Consider the following 16166-nt stretch of genomic DNA (forward strand, 5'->3'; position numbering starts at 1 on the left):
CCCATGGCTTACGTCTGTCCTGGTTGTCACTTCTTCCAACTTCATCTGTAGGTGAGGGTTTTTTTTTTCTTTTTTTTTTTTTTTTTTAACAAGAACATTTCTTGGACTTGAGAATGGGGCTTTTGGGAGCCTGGTGTAAAGTTTATGTCCAAGCCAGGACTAAGAGTGTAGTCAAAAATTGTAAGGGATTAAAAACCCACATGTTTGAGAATCTTCCCTTCTCCACATTCAAGGCACTCCCACGTTACAACCTGGACATGAGCTCCAGATTCAGACTATTGTGATTTATGCCACTTCATAGTTTTATGATCTTAAAAGTTACTTTACCTCTCAGAACCTGCTGCCTCATGTAATCACTGATCTAAAGCAATGCTGGAAGGATTAATCAGGCAGAGGAGACTTGATCATGATAGAATGATGCCCATTCTGTGCTGCACATGGTGCTGGGTGTTTTCTTTCTACGTATTTTTTAGGTGCTTGCATTTTCTTATTTACTTTTCCCAATAACTCTTCATAATTGCTGTCACTGGGCTGGGTGTGGTGGCTCATGCCTGTAATCTTTGGGAGGCCGAGGTGGGCAGATCACCTGAGGTCAGGAGTTCGAGACCAGCCTGACCAACATAGTGAAACCCTGTCTCTACTAAAAATACAAAAAATTAGCCGGGCGTGGTGGCGCATGCCTGTAATCCCAGCTACTCGGGAGGCTGAGGCAGGAGAATCGCTTGAACCTGGGAGGCGGAGGTTGCGGTGAGCCAGGATCGCGCCATTGCACTCCAGCCTGGGCAACAAGAGCAAAACTCTGTCTAAAAAAAAAAAAAAAATTGCTGTCATTAGCACTGTTTCCCAGATGAGGAAACCAAGGCCTGTGGAGGTTAAGTAACCTGTCTCAGGTCTTCTAGCTGGGGCAGAGACAGGAATCAAGACAGCTGTCTCCAACTATGAAGCTCCTCCTCTTTCTTATAAATTATGCTGCCTCTCTGAGCTTGTGCCCAGCATGTGGTGGGCATTCAGGAAAGGTGGGCATCCTCTATCCCCTCTCTCCTGTGGGACAGTTGTTTTTGTTTTGTATTACTTTTCAATTAAATGATTGCAAATGATTTTGTAAACATTGCTAACAGGACCAACCTTATGTGTAGATAATATATGTTGAAATACTTATGAACAGGAAAGGCCTACAAATGTTAGACATGCCCTAATTATTACTCAGAGTGTGATTTCAGGGATACCAGGCAGGGCCTGAGAGAGTTCTAGTTGACACATTTGCCTTAGACTGACGCTGCTGCGGGAGATGACTCTTGTTGAGATAGGCTAGTAAACAGAAGGCTATGGGAGCCAAGTGAACTTCATAAGAACTGACTGGCCCAGAGAGGCCTGGATCGGAATAAGCACAAGTAATTCTGCCTCTTGTGCATGGACTTTGAAACCTGTGTTTCCGATCCTACACCTGCCATTTGCTAGCTCTGGGGCTCCGATAAGTTACAGGGCCTCTATGAATCTCAGTTGTCTTGTGAGAAAAATGAGGAAGTAGTGTCTGTACCAGAGGGTGGTTGTGAAGAATAAATGATATTATGTCCCTGAGCAAGCAATAAATGGCAAGAATTATTATCATTTACCAGTGGCTGGCCTGAAAATACTGGCCTCCTAATGGATAAAAGACCATCTACATACCTAATTAAGGCCCTTGTGATGGGAGACACCCCATCTATCCCTGGCAGTCTCTCTTTAGAATATATCAAAGTGCTTAAAGCCCCATTCCTTTAGTCTCCTTATAGGAGATGTAAAGGGAAACTCCAAGGGAGGTAGGCTGTATCCTTGGAAGAAGCTCTGGGGGGAGCATGCTCAGATCTTCACAAGAAAACAGGGCACCCAGTACAGTCACTGCTTCTCTAGGGCACTCTCAATGCTAGTGTTCATGAAAGTCAGCAAAATCCTTGACCCCAGAGTTACAAAGAGTTAAGTGGTACCTGTAGGGCCACTGGTAGGCCTAAGATACAGCCCGATTTCAGGGGTGGAGGAAGAGAAAAAGAAGGCCAGTAAAAAATTTCTAGATAAGTTTTTAGGCCCTTGAACTTTATTCTGAAAGCCTGATAATTAGCCACTTCCCATGATCCCTGTGTTGGCCTAGTCATACTTGTCAGGACATAGCAGTGGCAGAATGGCCAGCATACTACGGTTTAACCATCAGGCCAGTTCAAGGCTGAGCAGGAGCAGGAGAAAATGGCCAACTCTAGAAATAGTAGCTGTGTGTATGTGTATGTGCACATGCACATGTGTGCTGCGTGTGCTGTGTGTGCGCTTTGTGTATGTGCTGTGTGTGTGCTTTGTATGTGTGCAGGGTGTGTGTGTGCACACTGTGATGTGTGTGCGCACTGTGTGCTGTGTGCTTTGTGTATGTGCTATGTGCACTTTGTGTGCACACTGTGTGTGCACTGTGTGCTGTGTGCGTGCTGTGTGCACCGTTTTTGCCTGTTGTATGTGTGCTATGTGCTTTTTATATGTACACTTTGAGTGTCTCTGCTGTGTGTTGTGCTCTGTGGGGAGATTTAGTATGGAGAGATTTTGTTTTTAAGATGAGGTCTCACTATGTTGCCCTGGCTGGTCATGAACTCCTGTGCTCAAGCAGTCTTCCCATCTCAGTTTGGGTAGCAGGGATTACAGGTGTGCGTCACCACACCCAGCTTGAAGAGATTTTTATAGGGATCTTTTTTTTTTTGAGACAGAGTCTCACTCTGTCACCGAGGCTGGAGTACAATGTCATGGTCTCGGCTCACTGCAACCTCTGCCTCCCAGGTTCAAGGGATTCTCCTGCCTCAGCCTCATGAGTAGCTGGGATGATTATAGGCGCCCACTACCACGGCCGGCTAATTTTTGTATTTTCAGTAGAGACGGGGTTTCACTATGTTGGCCAGGCTGGTCTTGAACTCCTGACCTTGTGATCCACCAGCCTTGGCCTCCCAAAGTGCTGGGATTACAAGCATAAGCCACCGCACTCAGCCAGGGGTCTTTTTTTTATAGCAGTCTTTTTCGTGACCTTGGTACTGAGATTTCTATGTATAAATCCCCAAAATGCATACCCTTACAAAGGCTAAACAAGGAAGAGCTGACTGAGATTATAACATAAAAAAATTTACTCTGGGCCGGGCACAGTGGCTCACGCCTGTAATCCCAGCACTTTGGGAGGCCGAGGCAGGTGGATCACCTGAGGCCAGGAGTTCAAAACCAGCCTGGCCAACATAGTGAAACCCCATCTCTACTAAAAATACAAAAATTAGCTGGGTGTGGTGGTGCAGGCCTGTAATCCCAGCTACTCAGGAGGCTGAGGCAGGAGAATCGCATGAACCTGGGAGACAGAGGTTGCAGTGAGCCGAGATCATGCCACTGCATTCCAGCCTGGGCGAGAGAGCAAAACTCCATCTCAAAAAAAAAAAAATTTTTTTTATTCTGTTACTAGACCCAAGAAAGTTACTAGACCTGAGAACAGTGTGCTGACTATAACTGGCTTGGATAGTGATCTTATTATAGGTCTCTGTTGCCCACAGGGCCTGAGACCAGCAGGTCTCAAAATCTAACCTGAGACCAGCCGATCTCAAAATCTAACTTCGAGTTTATTGAAGGAAATGATAGTATCTTTTTTCTCTGAGGGAAAAAAAAGTCAACTTCTATCCTACCTTAATGTACTCTCTTTGTAATCCATGCTTAAGCTGTGCTGGATGTTTTAAATGCATTGTTTTACCTATTATTTAAAACCAATGAAGTCTGCATTCTTGTCCATTTTACAGAGAGGCAAATGAGGCGCAGAAAGGTTATGTAACATGGCCAGGGTTGCATTACTGTATGTAAACCCTGCCCTGGCAATGTTTGCTCATTTTTATGGAGTAGAACGTCTCTCCCCTTTTCTAAACTCTCTCTCATGATACTTTGCCTTTGTGTGATTTTTGTTTCCGAAATGCTTTCTCCTATTTATGTTGTTTCATTTTCCGGAAGCTCTGGGAGGTCGGGGTAAGGTATTACGATCTCCACGTAATGCTGCTGCCTAGCTCCCACCTAGTCAATGTGTGGCTGGGTCTAGTCCCAGCCTTTTGGCCAGGACCTTCTACATCTGCTTTTTGCAGTGACCACAGTCCCACACCCATCACTTCAACACCACTCATCTTTCATTTCCCCTCTCCATTCCCAAATCAAAATTTACATGTCCTAGGCCCTGTTGAGAGTAGCCATCTGGACCCACAAATTTGAGTAAAGGTGCTAATGGCTACTAATAGTTTCAAAGGTCCCTTCTCAGATAACATGGTATTTCCACAGTGTGTTTCAGTATTTTAACCTTGGGTTCCTCATCAGGAGGTGAAGAGCTTCCCAAAGAGCTTCAAGCTTTATTCATTCCTCATTTAACAAAATCTTACTGTTGCTGGCTCGGCACCATGTTAGGCATTAGGAATCTAAAAATAATGGAATCACTACCTAGTAAATAAAATCAGCTGTCCTGCTATGCTATTAAAGTTCAGAAGAAGGCACCAAATCTAGGCTGGGGTACAAAAAGGAAGTCCCTAAGAGGAACAGACGTTATAGCTGAACTGCAAAGGGTGAATGCGCTCCGGCCAGGGAGATGGAGAGTGAGGGGCCTGGGGAGTGGCCCAGGCAGAGGGAAAGGTCTGGGCAAGGGGTGAGACAGCATATGACTAATTCTGGAATCAGCTGTGTGGGGGCACGTGGTAGGCAATGAAGCTGGAGAGAAACAGGAAGATCCCTAAACAGAGTGCTGCCAACATTTTCTTTCCACGTGGAGGTATTTTGAGGTTTCAGCAGGGAAGAAACTATGTTTGGTAACTCTTCCCATCTCAAATTCTAGCCCCTTTTTGCAGGGACTTCATTATGACCATCTTATGGCATCAATGATGACTGCCCCTTTTAAATCTCATATTCAAATGGATAGTGGGGCCCCTTAGAGCAGTGGCTCTCATGCTTCATCAGCATCAGAATCTCCCAGAAGGCTGTGAGAACACAAGCTGCTGAGCCCTGCTCCCAGAATTTCTGATTCCGTAGGTCTGAAGTGGTGCCTGAAAATTTGCATTTTTGGAGAGTTGCCAAGGGACCACATTTTTGAGAAGCCTTGCCTTGGAGCATACAAAGCCACGATATTAACGAGGCTGTTTTTAATGCCTTTGCGCCCTTTTTTACCATTAGTTTCAGTTGACCTTTTTAGGCTGGTCAGGTTGAGTATTAGGCAGCATAATAGTTCCCTAAGGCCGCCTTAACAAATTACCACAAACTGGGTGGCTTAAAACAACACAAATGTATCATGTTACTGTTCTGGAGGCTGGAAGTATGAAATCCAGGTGTCGGCAGGGCCATGCTCCCCCTGAGTCCTTCCTCGCCTCTTCCTAGCTTCTGGTGGCTGCAGGTGTTCTTTGGCTGGTGGCAGCATAGCTCCAATCTCTGCCTCCATCTTCACGTGGCTGACTTCTCCCCGTGTGTGCCTGTTTTCACATGGCGTTCTTTTATAAGGACACTGCTTATATTTGATTAGGGGCCCATAGAAGACACAGAATATATTTTGCTCTGCCTTACAGCAGTGAGTCCAGGGCTGCCCAAGTCTAGACAAACTCATCCATCCCGTCCCCAAGCATTCAGCATCTGCACAGTGTGGCTTTCACTGTACATCCCTTCCAAAAGACAGCAAATCCTTCTTTTTCCTCCTCATATTCTTCAACCAACCAGCACCACCTTGTTATAGAAATACTTGATATAACCTGCCTTTTATAAATTAGGAAGAAAACAGTAAGGTTTCAGAAAGTTTATTCATTTAAATTTATAGTGTTTTGCATCACAATGAAATCATTCTGTTTGGATTGCTAGGACTATATGACCAGCTTTAATTCCTCATCCTTCACTTCTATTTTTGTTGGCCTTCATTTACTTACTTTGGTTTCTAGAGACACTAAAGGTGGCAACATGCAGAGGACAAGGGAGAGGGAGGGACCTTTTGAGATGGTTTGAGCTGCATCCATTTGGACTGCTCCCAGTGAGTCAGTGGCTTCAGACTGGAACAAATCAGGACACTTATGTTCATGCAGCAGCCGAGAGGTGTAAGGAGGCCTCCCCCAGGTCCCCTAAGTCTAGGGAGTCTGAATCTTCTGTTATTACTGCCTTATGCCTCTGGCGGAGAGGCATCCAGAAAGGAGAAGCAGAGCCACAGCAAAGGAATATGTTCACCCATCTCTTCAGACTCTCCATACCAAGCCGCCTCATGATAATACCAGCAGCCACGATGGGGCTGACTAGACTTCTCATTTCCTGCCCAGCTCTGATTCCATTAGGAAAAACCTCACCCTGCCTTACCCCAGGGCTTTAGGCTAGATTTGGAGAGAGGTTTTCAGTATCCTTCCCCTCTGCTTTCCCGGAACCTCTGTCACAGCTGTAATCCACAGCAAATGGATTTCCCTGACACTGGGGACAAAGGCCTAGTGTTTCGTAGACTTGGCGGCTCCTGGGAGGGCAGAACCATCAGCGTTTCTCCAGCTGCTGGTCTCAGGCCCTGTGGGCAGCAGAGACCTGTAATAAGATCACTATCCAAGCCAGTTATATTCAGCACATCGTTCAAAGTGGCCCATTGCAGTTAGGAGGGGAGAAGTGACTTAAATAGGAATCATAGCCCTTCAGAGCCCGGGCTCATACAAAACCACACAGTGAGTGGGAACCCAGAGAAAAACAGACTTCTAGTTCTTGATGTTAGCCATTAATGAGATTTGGCTGTGATTTATAATGGGAGTCCGCAGGGGTGGGTGGCCTTGGGGAAGAAATAAAGAACTAGTTGGAAGAGAAGGAAAGAATAAGAGTAGGAATTAAAAGGAAATTGAAAAGGGTTGGGTAGAATACTGAAAGCCTAGATACTGTGAAAGTTTAAGGATTCAGATTTTCTAATGTGGGTCACCAGAGGGAAGGATGTAAGGAGAGTCCACAGATGCCTCAGTAGCCCTCACTGAGACTGCAGAATGCCTCCGCTACTCTCCAGCAGCCAGAACTTTGAGCGGAAGGAAGGTGTGAAGGGGGAGATATGAAAGCTCTGGTTCAAAAAGGGGAACTGTAGAAAAAAAAGTTTTAAAGCTGTTATATGGGTCCACACTTCCTAATTATGTTTTCTTCCAACTCAAGTTCCCTTCTACTAGGAGACCAACAATAAAGTGACATATGGCAGGACCCTAGCTTCTGGTTTCTCTGCAGGGCAAACTTCACCTCTCTCGTTGATAAGTCACCACCACCATGCGGGCAAGAGGTTTCCTGAGGTGCCTTCCATGGTACTGGATGAGAATCAGGGGAGCCATATCACCCCAAGTCACTTACCTCCCCCACACTGGGTCTCCGTTCTTGCATAGAAAAAACAAGGGAGATTATGGTAATTTTTGATTTCTCATACTGGTTGATGGGTACACAAGCGTATTATCCTTTATATATATATTACATAGAATATTTTATAAGTATAAATGGACATTAATTAACAATTAGGGAATTAAATTCAGAGATATCAGTTCGTTTTCAACTGAAAATCTAGTATGCTTTGACACGGACTTCACCCAGTGTGGCTGAAATAATGGCTCAAGATGAAGTTGCAGAGAGGATCATGGGAAGCGCTCTGGCTTTGGAGTCGGACTTGGTTTTGAATCCCAGTTCTATGATGACCTTACATAAATTGCTTAGATATATTTCTCATTGACAAAATTGGGATAATCATACCTATACCATAAGGGAGGTCATAGCATCTATGATAGTGCTTGACAAGTAGTAAGTGCTCAATAAATAATCACTATTATTAGTATAGACACCATTGATGGAAGGTACTGAAGTGAAATCACAGGTGGCTGATGTTTTAAACTAGTTGGTGAGAAATTTGTGGATGAGGTAGAGATTAAGCTTTCAGATGAGGAGTAGGATGGAGTATGGTGCATTTCAAGCAATTTTATTCAACAAACATCTATGGAACGAAGCACAAGGTATTATGGGAAAATATGACATGATCCCACCCCCAAGAAAATCACTTTCTTGTAAGGCTATGTTGTAAGTGCTAGGAGACAGGCAGGCACAGAGTGCTCTGGGAGCAGCCATCCAGCTGGATGGCTTACAGGAAGACACTGGAACCTAATTTGAAGGAAGCAAGAGGAGAAGAGTTGGGGGGGTTGCATTCAGTGCATATTTCACAGGAGAGACTCAAGTTGTTTTGAAGATCTAAGGAGTTGGTTACATGAAAAATTGAAGGAAGGCATTTCAGGGGAGGGGAACAGCGTGAGTGAAACCACAGCGGTAAAAACCACAGAGGTAGGAAGTAGCAAGGCAGCCAAATTCCAAATGACCTGGGCACCTTGGTCATAATGCTGAGACCAGAGAGAGTGCAAGTGTGGAAAATGAGGCCAGGAAGGCAAAATGGGTCAGATCATGGAGGGTTTCACATCCCACATGGAGCAGCTTGTGGGGTGGGGGCACTGGGTGGGCCCAAGAACAGAGGTAATTCAACACATGATGCAGGGACAAATGGATATTCACATGCCCAAACATGGAATAACATATGACCCAGAGATTTCACTGCTAGGTTATACCCAACAGAACAGAAGCGAGGACTCAAACAGTCCTTGGCATATAAGGGTTATATGCCAAGGACTTATATGCCGTGTTCATTCCATTGCAACATTATTCACAATAGCCAAAAGGTGGAAACCACCCCAGTGTTCATCAACAGATGAACAAACACAATGTGGTGTGTATGTAGGTATACAATGGAATACTATTCAGCTATCAAAGGGAAAGAAATTCTCATACATGCTACAACATGAATGAACTTTGAAAACATTATGCTAAGTGAAACAAGCCAGACACAAAAGGACAAATATTAATATGCTTTCACTTAAATGAGCTATCTAGAACAGGCAAATTCATAGAGAATGAAAGTAGATTAGAGGTTAGGGGATAGGCAGGGGACAAGGGGGACTGAGGAGTTATTGCTTAATGGTTACAGAGTTTCTGTTTTGGGTAATGAGAAAGTTCTGGGAATAGATGGTGGTGATGATTGCACAACAGTGTGAGTGTAGTTAATGGTACTGAATTGCACACTTAAAATCTAGTCATATTCTGACCTTTCCTTCTCTATCCTTTACATAAGTGATTGAGAGAGAGAGAGCAGTCAAGAGAGTGAGAGAGCACACTTGAAAGACAGCCACAGCTATCAAAAGTGTGAGCTAGAACAGAGGGTGCAAGCTGGGGACAGAGAGCAACATGAGCATGTACTATCCAAGAAGTAAGAGAGAGTGTCTGTGTGAATTGAAGAGACAGACCTGCTGATCAAGCCTGGGATGGCAGATGCTCAGGGAGGGGGAGACTACAAGCGACAGGAGAGAGAGCTGGAGCATGTGCAGCAAGGATGCGGGCACTTGGGAGAGCCACGGGGAGCCAGAGGCAGAAGGAGACTGGTCAAGGGCGAGCAGCCCAGGAGGCAGCAAGAAGGTCGAGTGGGGGAGAGAGCTCATTAGAGGGAAACGGAGCTACCAGTCTGGATCAATCACAGCGGGGCAAGAGGGCAAGAGTGGGAGCAAGAGCGAGGGGGAGGACGTGCTCGTATTCCAGAGAGCCAAGGCAGAGTGAGGGAGGGTGAGCACACCGAGGATGGGCCCACCCAAGGAGCAGCTCTGAGAAATCAGTGGTGAAAGGGAGCATGGGCACAGGTGTGAGAGACGGCAGGGACCAGGGGCAGGGAAAGAGTGGGAAAACCAAGGACTGGGGAATCAAAAACTACTGACACAGAAAAGACACGGGTGGTTGGGGGTGGTAGTGGGAGGAGGGGCGGGACAGTGGGTGGGGGGATGGTGGGGGGCGGGGGGGACAGGGGGAATGGTGGGAGGGCGAGGGGGACAGTGGGCAGGGGAGACCGGGGGGAAGGGGGGGACGGGGGGGCGGGGGTGGGGGGGTGGGGGGGACGGGGGGCGGGGGGGCAAGGGACGGTGGGGGGGTGGGGGGGCATGGGGGCGGTGGGGGGGTGGGGGGGGCGGTGGGCCGGGAGACAAAGCCTAGAACTGGAGAGAGAAGAAAGGAAAGGCATGCTTGCCCACAGGAGGAGACAGGCGACAAGAGTGTGGGAAGTGCACTGTGCCCACGTGCCCAGGTTGCTGCAGTAAGTCTCTCTCCCCTGCATGGGGAGCAGTGGCTGTCCTGGCCTGTACAGTTTTTCTGTAAAGGAATGCCATGCTCCTTCAAGACTTTTGTCTTATTTCTTAACAAGATTTGAGTGTACACTCTCCACAGTGTCTGCCCTAGCTGCTACAAAAGGAAAAAAGAAATAGAAATGATAACCCCCAAACTGAGCAGTACTGGGGAGATAGCAACAGGACATTAATGATGACTTTGGCTTTTTGCACTAATCATGCTCTCATTAATGTGAAAAATTGTATTTTCTTCCCCTCTTAAATGGGTATACTCTACAAGCAGAGGACTGAATGTCTGTGATGGGATGACAAATAAATATTATTTTTCCATGTAGGAAGGAATGGGTAGAAGGAACAGCCTCTACACAGCCTCTGTTCTAGCTCATGCTTTTGATAGCTGTGGCTGTCTTTCAAGTGTGCTCTCTTACTCTCTTGATTGCTCTCTCAATCACGTGAAGGATAGAGGAGGGAAGGTCAGAATATGACTAGATTTTAAGTGTGCAATTCAGTATGATTAACTACACTCACAGAAATAGAACTGAGACTTGATCATCCAGGATGTAGATTATTCTACCCTCTTAATTTGCTGCCCTATTTTCCCATTTTATTTTTTATATTTATAAGTACTTCAGTTGAGATTTTCCAGTGTGTAATGAAAAGCAAGAAATGAAACCCAATTCTGGCCAACATTTGGGAAAAGGGAGGTGAGACTTTGAACTAAGAGAAGATGTTGGGATTCTATGAGGTAGTCTGTGTTTGAATGGAACTATCATTTACTGATTTGTTGCTTGATGATCCTTATAATTTCAATTGCACCTCATCTTTACAATTAGTTTTTCAGTTTCTGTGAGATCAGGAATTATACCTCCTACCACTTTTTATGCAGCCTAATTTTCCCTCCCTAGAACATAAGATAAAGTGGATTTTGACAGCGCCAAGAGATAGGAAGTACTTGTTGACTTTGCTGCTTCACTGATTCCTGCATCATCATTATCATCATAAGCATCCTTAGCAAGTCAGTAGCCATAATAAGGCCCAGCACTGCGTGCAGCTCAGGACAAAGGGAATTAATTCATGGACAAGCACCTTGCTCTATGGCAGTAAAAGCAGACATATGAACATAAGGAAAAATCACTGCTTAAAGAGTAAGGTCAAGAGTGCAGCTTGCAGGCTGCTACACTGCCTTGGAAATCATAAGCAACTTGCTGCCTGCCACCTGGGAGTGGCTTGGGTTTCCAGACTCCCAACATTCCTGTCTTTTAGACTTTACCCACACTTTTTTCAGCCCACAGTGAAATTCCCCCAGTCTGAAGAAGGCAGCCTGAGAAATGATAACCCTGAAACTGAGCAGTATTGGGGAGATAGCAGCAGAATAGTAATGATTACTTTGGCTCTTTGCACTAATCATGCTCTCATTAGTATGAAAAATTATATTTTCTTCACCTATTAAATGGGTATACTCTACAAGCAGATGACTGAATGTGTGTGATGGGGTGACAAACAAATATTATTTTTCCATGTAGGAAGGAATGGGTAGAAGGAACAGCCTCTACACAGAAATGAGGATTTTTAAGAAAAGCATGGAAAAAGAAAAAAAGAGGAACTTAAACTCAGATCTGGGTGTGCCTCTCCCACCACCCTTTCCTTCTTTCCCAACCCCTCTCCACTGCCAAGCACACAGCCTCAAGGGAAGGTAGAATTTCCAGTTCTGTATTCAGACCATAGGATGGGCCCTGAAGGAATTTATGGCCCTCCTTACTGACTGGGATAGGAGATTCCAGAAGGTTCTGCCATTTCTGTCTTAGGAGAGACCCTATCTATTGGATCTGGGCAGTGTGAACCAGGCCACAAGAGCCAGTGCTTACAGAGCACACAGGATATGCTTGGCACTCTGCTGAGCACCTTTCATCATCACTTTTCTTTATGTTCACCACAGCCCATATCCTGTCACATCTAATTGATTAAGAAACAGGTCAGACAGGTGTGACATGCCAGGATTTCCTAGCTAGAAAGTGGCAGAGCCAGGACAAAGCCAAGTCTTTCTGATTCCACAACCTGAGATTTTAACCAGATTGGTCAATATGGTACCCTGCTAAGTGTTAGATCCAGAGGGCACTCAGTAAGTACATACCTAATAAAGATGGATACCTCAAACACACTTGAGCTCTTCTGGCTTTGAAAACTAAACTAAATAAACACCTCAGTTTATTTGATTGGCTTCTGGTTTTGTCACCAGGCTGGAGTGCAGTGGTGTGATCTCAGCTCACTGCAACCTCTGCCTCCCGGGTTCAAGTGATTCTTCTGCCTCAGCCTCCCAGGTAGCTGGGACCACAGGCGCACACCACCATGCCCAACTAATTTTTGTATTTATAGTAAAGATGGGGTTTCACCATGTTGGCCAGGATGGTCTCGATCTCTTGACCACGTGATCTGCCCACCTTAGCCTCCCAAAGTGCTGGGATTACAGGCGTGAGCCACCGCACCCGGCCTTCTCTGTAGATTGTTAGTCCTGCTTCTTTCACTAGGTGGCTGTATAAATATGGACAAATAGTAAATTCTCTGATGTTCAGTGTCCCCACCCCAACGATGAAAAGGCTGATAGGGTGAGAGGTGATCCATGAGATCACTGCTAGGGAGAACGTTATAGGAAGTCTGCCTCCTTTCCTAGTTTTGCTTCCTCTGGCAGAATAAACAGGTCATAGGCTTTAGAATCAGCCAGACCTGATCTCAAATCTCACCTAGTGAACCAAGTCTGCCCTGTCCTTCTGAGGGCAAGTGTGTCTTAAGACCTCAGTTCCCAAGTGGTCGGGCATGGCGGCTCATGCCTATAATCCCAGCACTTTGGAAGGTCAAGGCAGGTGGATCACTCAGGGGCAGGAGTTCGAGACCAGCCTGGCCAACATGGTGAAACCCTGTCTCTACTAAAAATACAAAAATTAGCTGGGTGTGGTGGTGGTCGCCTGTAATCCCAGCTACTCAGGAGGCTGAGGCACAAGAATCACTTGAACCCGGGAGATGGAGATTGCAGTGAGCCAAGATTGTGCCACTGCACTCCAGCCTGAGTGATAAAGCAAAACTCCAGTCTCAAAAAACAGAGACCTCAGTTCCCAAGTGGCCCCACCACAGACTGGAAAGCTGATGTATATACTGCATAGTCGTCACCTGGTATCCACTGAGGACTGGTTCCAGGAACCCCCTTGGATGCCAACATTCATGGAAGCTCAAGTCCCTAATATAAAGTAGCATAACATTTGCATATAACTGACCCACATCCTCCTATATACTTTAAACCATCTCTAGATTACTTATAATACCTCATACAATGTAAATGCTATGCAAATAGTTGTTACACTGTATTGGTTAGGGAATAATGACACAAAAAAAGTGTACATGTTCAGTACAGACACCGTGTTTTTTGAATATTTTTGATCCCGTGGTTGGTTGAATCCATGGATGTGGAACCCACAGATACAAAAGGCTGACTTTGTGAGCATTCTCTAGTAAGCGTCTGTCAAAACATTCACTTCTGCCTCTTCCCTCCTAGCATCTGCCTGCCCTTCTGCCATCTGAGCGCCCTGACTGCGCCACACTGCAGGCCATGGAGAATGAGCTGCCAGTCCCACATACATCTAGCAGTGCCTGTGCCACCAGCAGTACCAGCGGGGCCAGTAGCAGCAGTGGCTGCAACAACAGCAGCAGTGGTGGAAGTGGCCGCCCCACCGGGCCCCAGATTTCCGTGTACAGTGGTATTCCAGACCGGCAGACCGTGCAGGTAAGAGTCTAATTGATCTGGGAATTATACTCCTTAATCATCTCCAGGGCTAGCAAGAAGGAGGTGTTGGCATGGTCTGGTGGGATAATCTAGATGTGGACTCTAGAACGGGCATATGGGAGTGAGTTCGTAGATACACATTTGTGTATAGTTACAGGGGGTGAAGGATGCAAAATGGCCCAATCAAGGAGTTTGGAGGACATGTGTGTGAAAGTGTAAAGGGCAGACAAGTAACAATAACAAATAATACATGACCAAGAGCTGCTCAGCCACAACCCAGACCCACTCTCTAAATGACCATTGCCCGGTGAAGAACAGATCTCAGTTTTTCAAAGACCAAAAGCCAAAGAGAACCCCCAAATAATCCTTTGTCATTGCAGCTTTTTACCTTCTCCCTTAAAGCAGCAGTTGGCAAATGTCATCCAGAAGGCCTTCCAGGTGGCGGCTCACTGCTCCTAAATGCAGTCAGGGCCATGCACTACTATCTGCTGTGTGCCTGACATGGTACTAAGCATTTTGCACGCTTATCCTTTTGGTTATTATTAGGCACAATTCTGTAGTTGAGAAAACTGGGGCTCAGAGAAGGTAATAACTTGTTCAAGGTCATTCAGGTAAAGACAAAAAAAATTGAACCTCTCACCCCAGACCTGTGTTCTTAATCACTACAATGTTTTTTTGAGGTTCCTGGATAATACAGGCAGAAAAGAGAGACCACAGCTGAGAAGTGTTTACTCCCAGTGACTTTGCTATTACAGTTTGGATATACTAGAAAAGTGACCTCATCCTGCTTTGAACTTAGGCCCAGATAAGGGAACAAGGGAGAACCCACAACAGACAGTAAGAGGGCCTGAAAACCCAAGTTAAAGAAGATGCCATCAGATACCCTGGACTCCTCCCTCTCCCACTTATTTCTACCTCGTGCTTAGTGAATCCATGTTTCCTGCCCCCACCCTTGTCCCTAGCCCCAGCACCTGGCCCTGGCCCGTCATGCATGAGAACCTTAGCTCTGATTTATAGCCACAGCATTCAGATGTACCCACTCCTGCCACTCATCACAATTCTAGGCAAAAGGGGGTCTGGGGTCCTGTTCTGGCGAGTGGAATCACCCAAGGTTGCACGCAGAACCATCCTGGGCTCCTCCTGTCTCCCTTCATTGACATCTTCTCATGAGGAAGGGTCACAGGATCTCAACTACATGGGCTGGACTGCTGGGGAGGTCACTTTCAGGAGTCTAATAGAAAGGCCTAGGCAAAGGGAATACAGACAGATAATTCTGAGAGAGCAGGAGAGAAAAAGAATAGAGTTAAAATAAAACAGGGTATCGGAGAGGGGTGTTCACGTCAGAGGAGTGGAATCTGGGGGCAACATGTGGAAGAGTTGGGATGGGGATGTCTGGGGAGACGCCAGAGCCCACGGAGGATCTGCTATAACAACAGGCTGTTTTTACAGAACCCCAAATCTGAGCCAGAGGCTGTTTTGTCCTAGAGCTGTCAGCCCTAGAAGTCACACCAACCTGGGGAAAGCCTGACCTGACCCTGGGCCCCGTTCTGGCAAGGCTTGCTCGCCGGGACAGGGCCCAGGGTCAGGAGCTGCCTGTGGCCAGGGATTCAGCAGAGGTAAGGGTAGAAAATAGGGGGAAGCCTGGTGAAGGCCAGTGCAGGGCATCAACTGGGAAGAGATGGCAGGAGGGTGACCAGTGGGAGAAGGGAGGAGAAATGTCTCTGGGACTCACAGGAAGAAGACAGAGGATCTTAGGGCTGGGGAAAGGCACTCGCTGTTCTTTGTTCCTGGGGATCGGGAGGATCAAAGGACAGCCTTTTGTCCTTTCCAGGAGATTGGCCAATCCCATCAGGAAAGAAGGAATAAGCAGTAAGGCCAGGGAATGGGAGACAGTAGCTAAAAAGAGGGAATGATGGAGAGAGAGAGGAAGGGAAAGAATTAAAGGGGGCCGGGCACAGTGGCTCACGCCTGTAATCCCAGCACTTTGGGAGACCGAGGTGGGTAGATTACCTGAGGTCAGGAGTTCGAGACCAGCCTGGCCAACATGGTAAAACCCCGTCTCTACTAAAAATACAAAAAAAATTAGCCAGGTGTGGTGGCGGGCACCTGTAATTCCAGCTCCTTGGGAGGCTGAGGCAGGAGAATCACTTGAACTAGGGAGGCAGAGGTTGCAGTGAGCCGAGATCACGCCATTGCGCTCCAGCCTGGGCAAC

General features: G+C 46.4%; 1 protein-coding gene across 8 annotated transcripts in view; it reads left to right on the forward strand.

Moving 5' to 3' along the window:
• Positions 1–16166, forward strand: part of PHC2 (polyhomeotic homolog 2) — a 107563-nt gene that overhangs the window by 41939 nt on the left and 49458 nt on the right. For all 8 annotated transcript variants that reach the window (XM_009453241.2, XM_054665555.1, XM_054665559.1 and 5 more), the window contains exon 2: positions 13726–13953. In XM_009453241.2, coding sequence (XP_009451516.2) covers positions 13780–13953 — 174 coding nt within the window. In that variant the 5' untranslated portion in view covers positions 13726–13779. The remainder of the gene's footprint in view (positions 1–13725; positions 13954–16166) is intronic.

The sequence above is a fragment of the Pan troglodytes genome, chromosome 1 (genome assembly GCF_028858775.2).
Source record: "Pan troglodytes isolate AG18354 chromosome 1, NHGRI_mPanTro3-v2.0_pri, whole genome shotgun sequence".
Taxonomy (NCBI): domain Eukaryota; kingdom Metazoa; phylum Chordata; class Mammalia; order Primates; family Hominidae; genus Pan; species Pan troglodytes.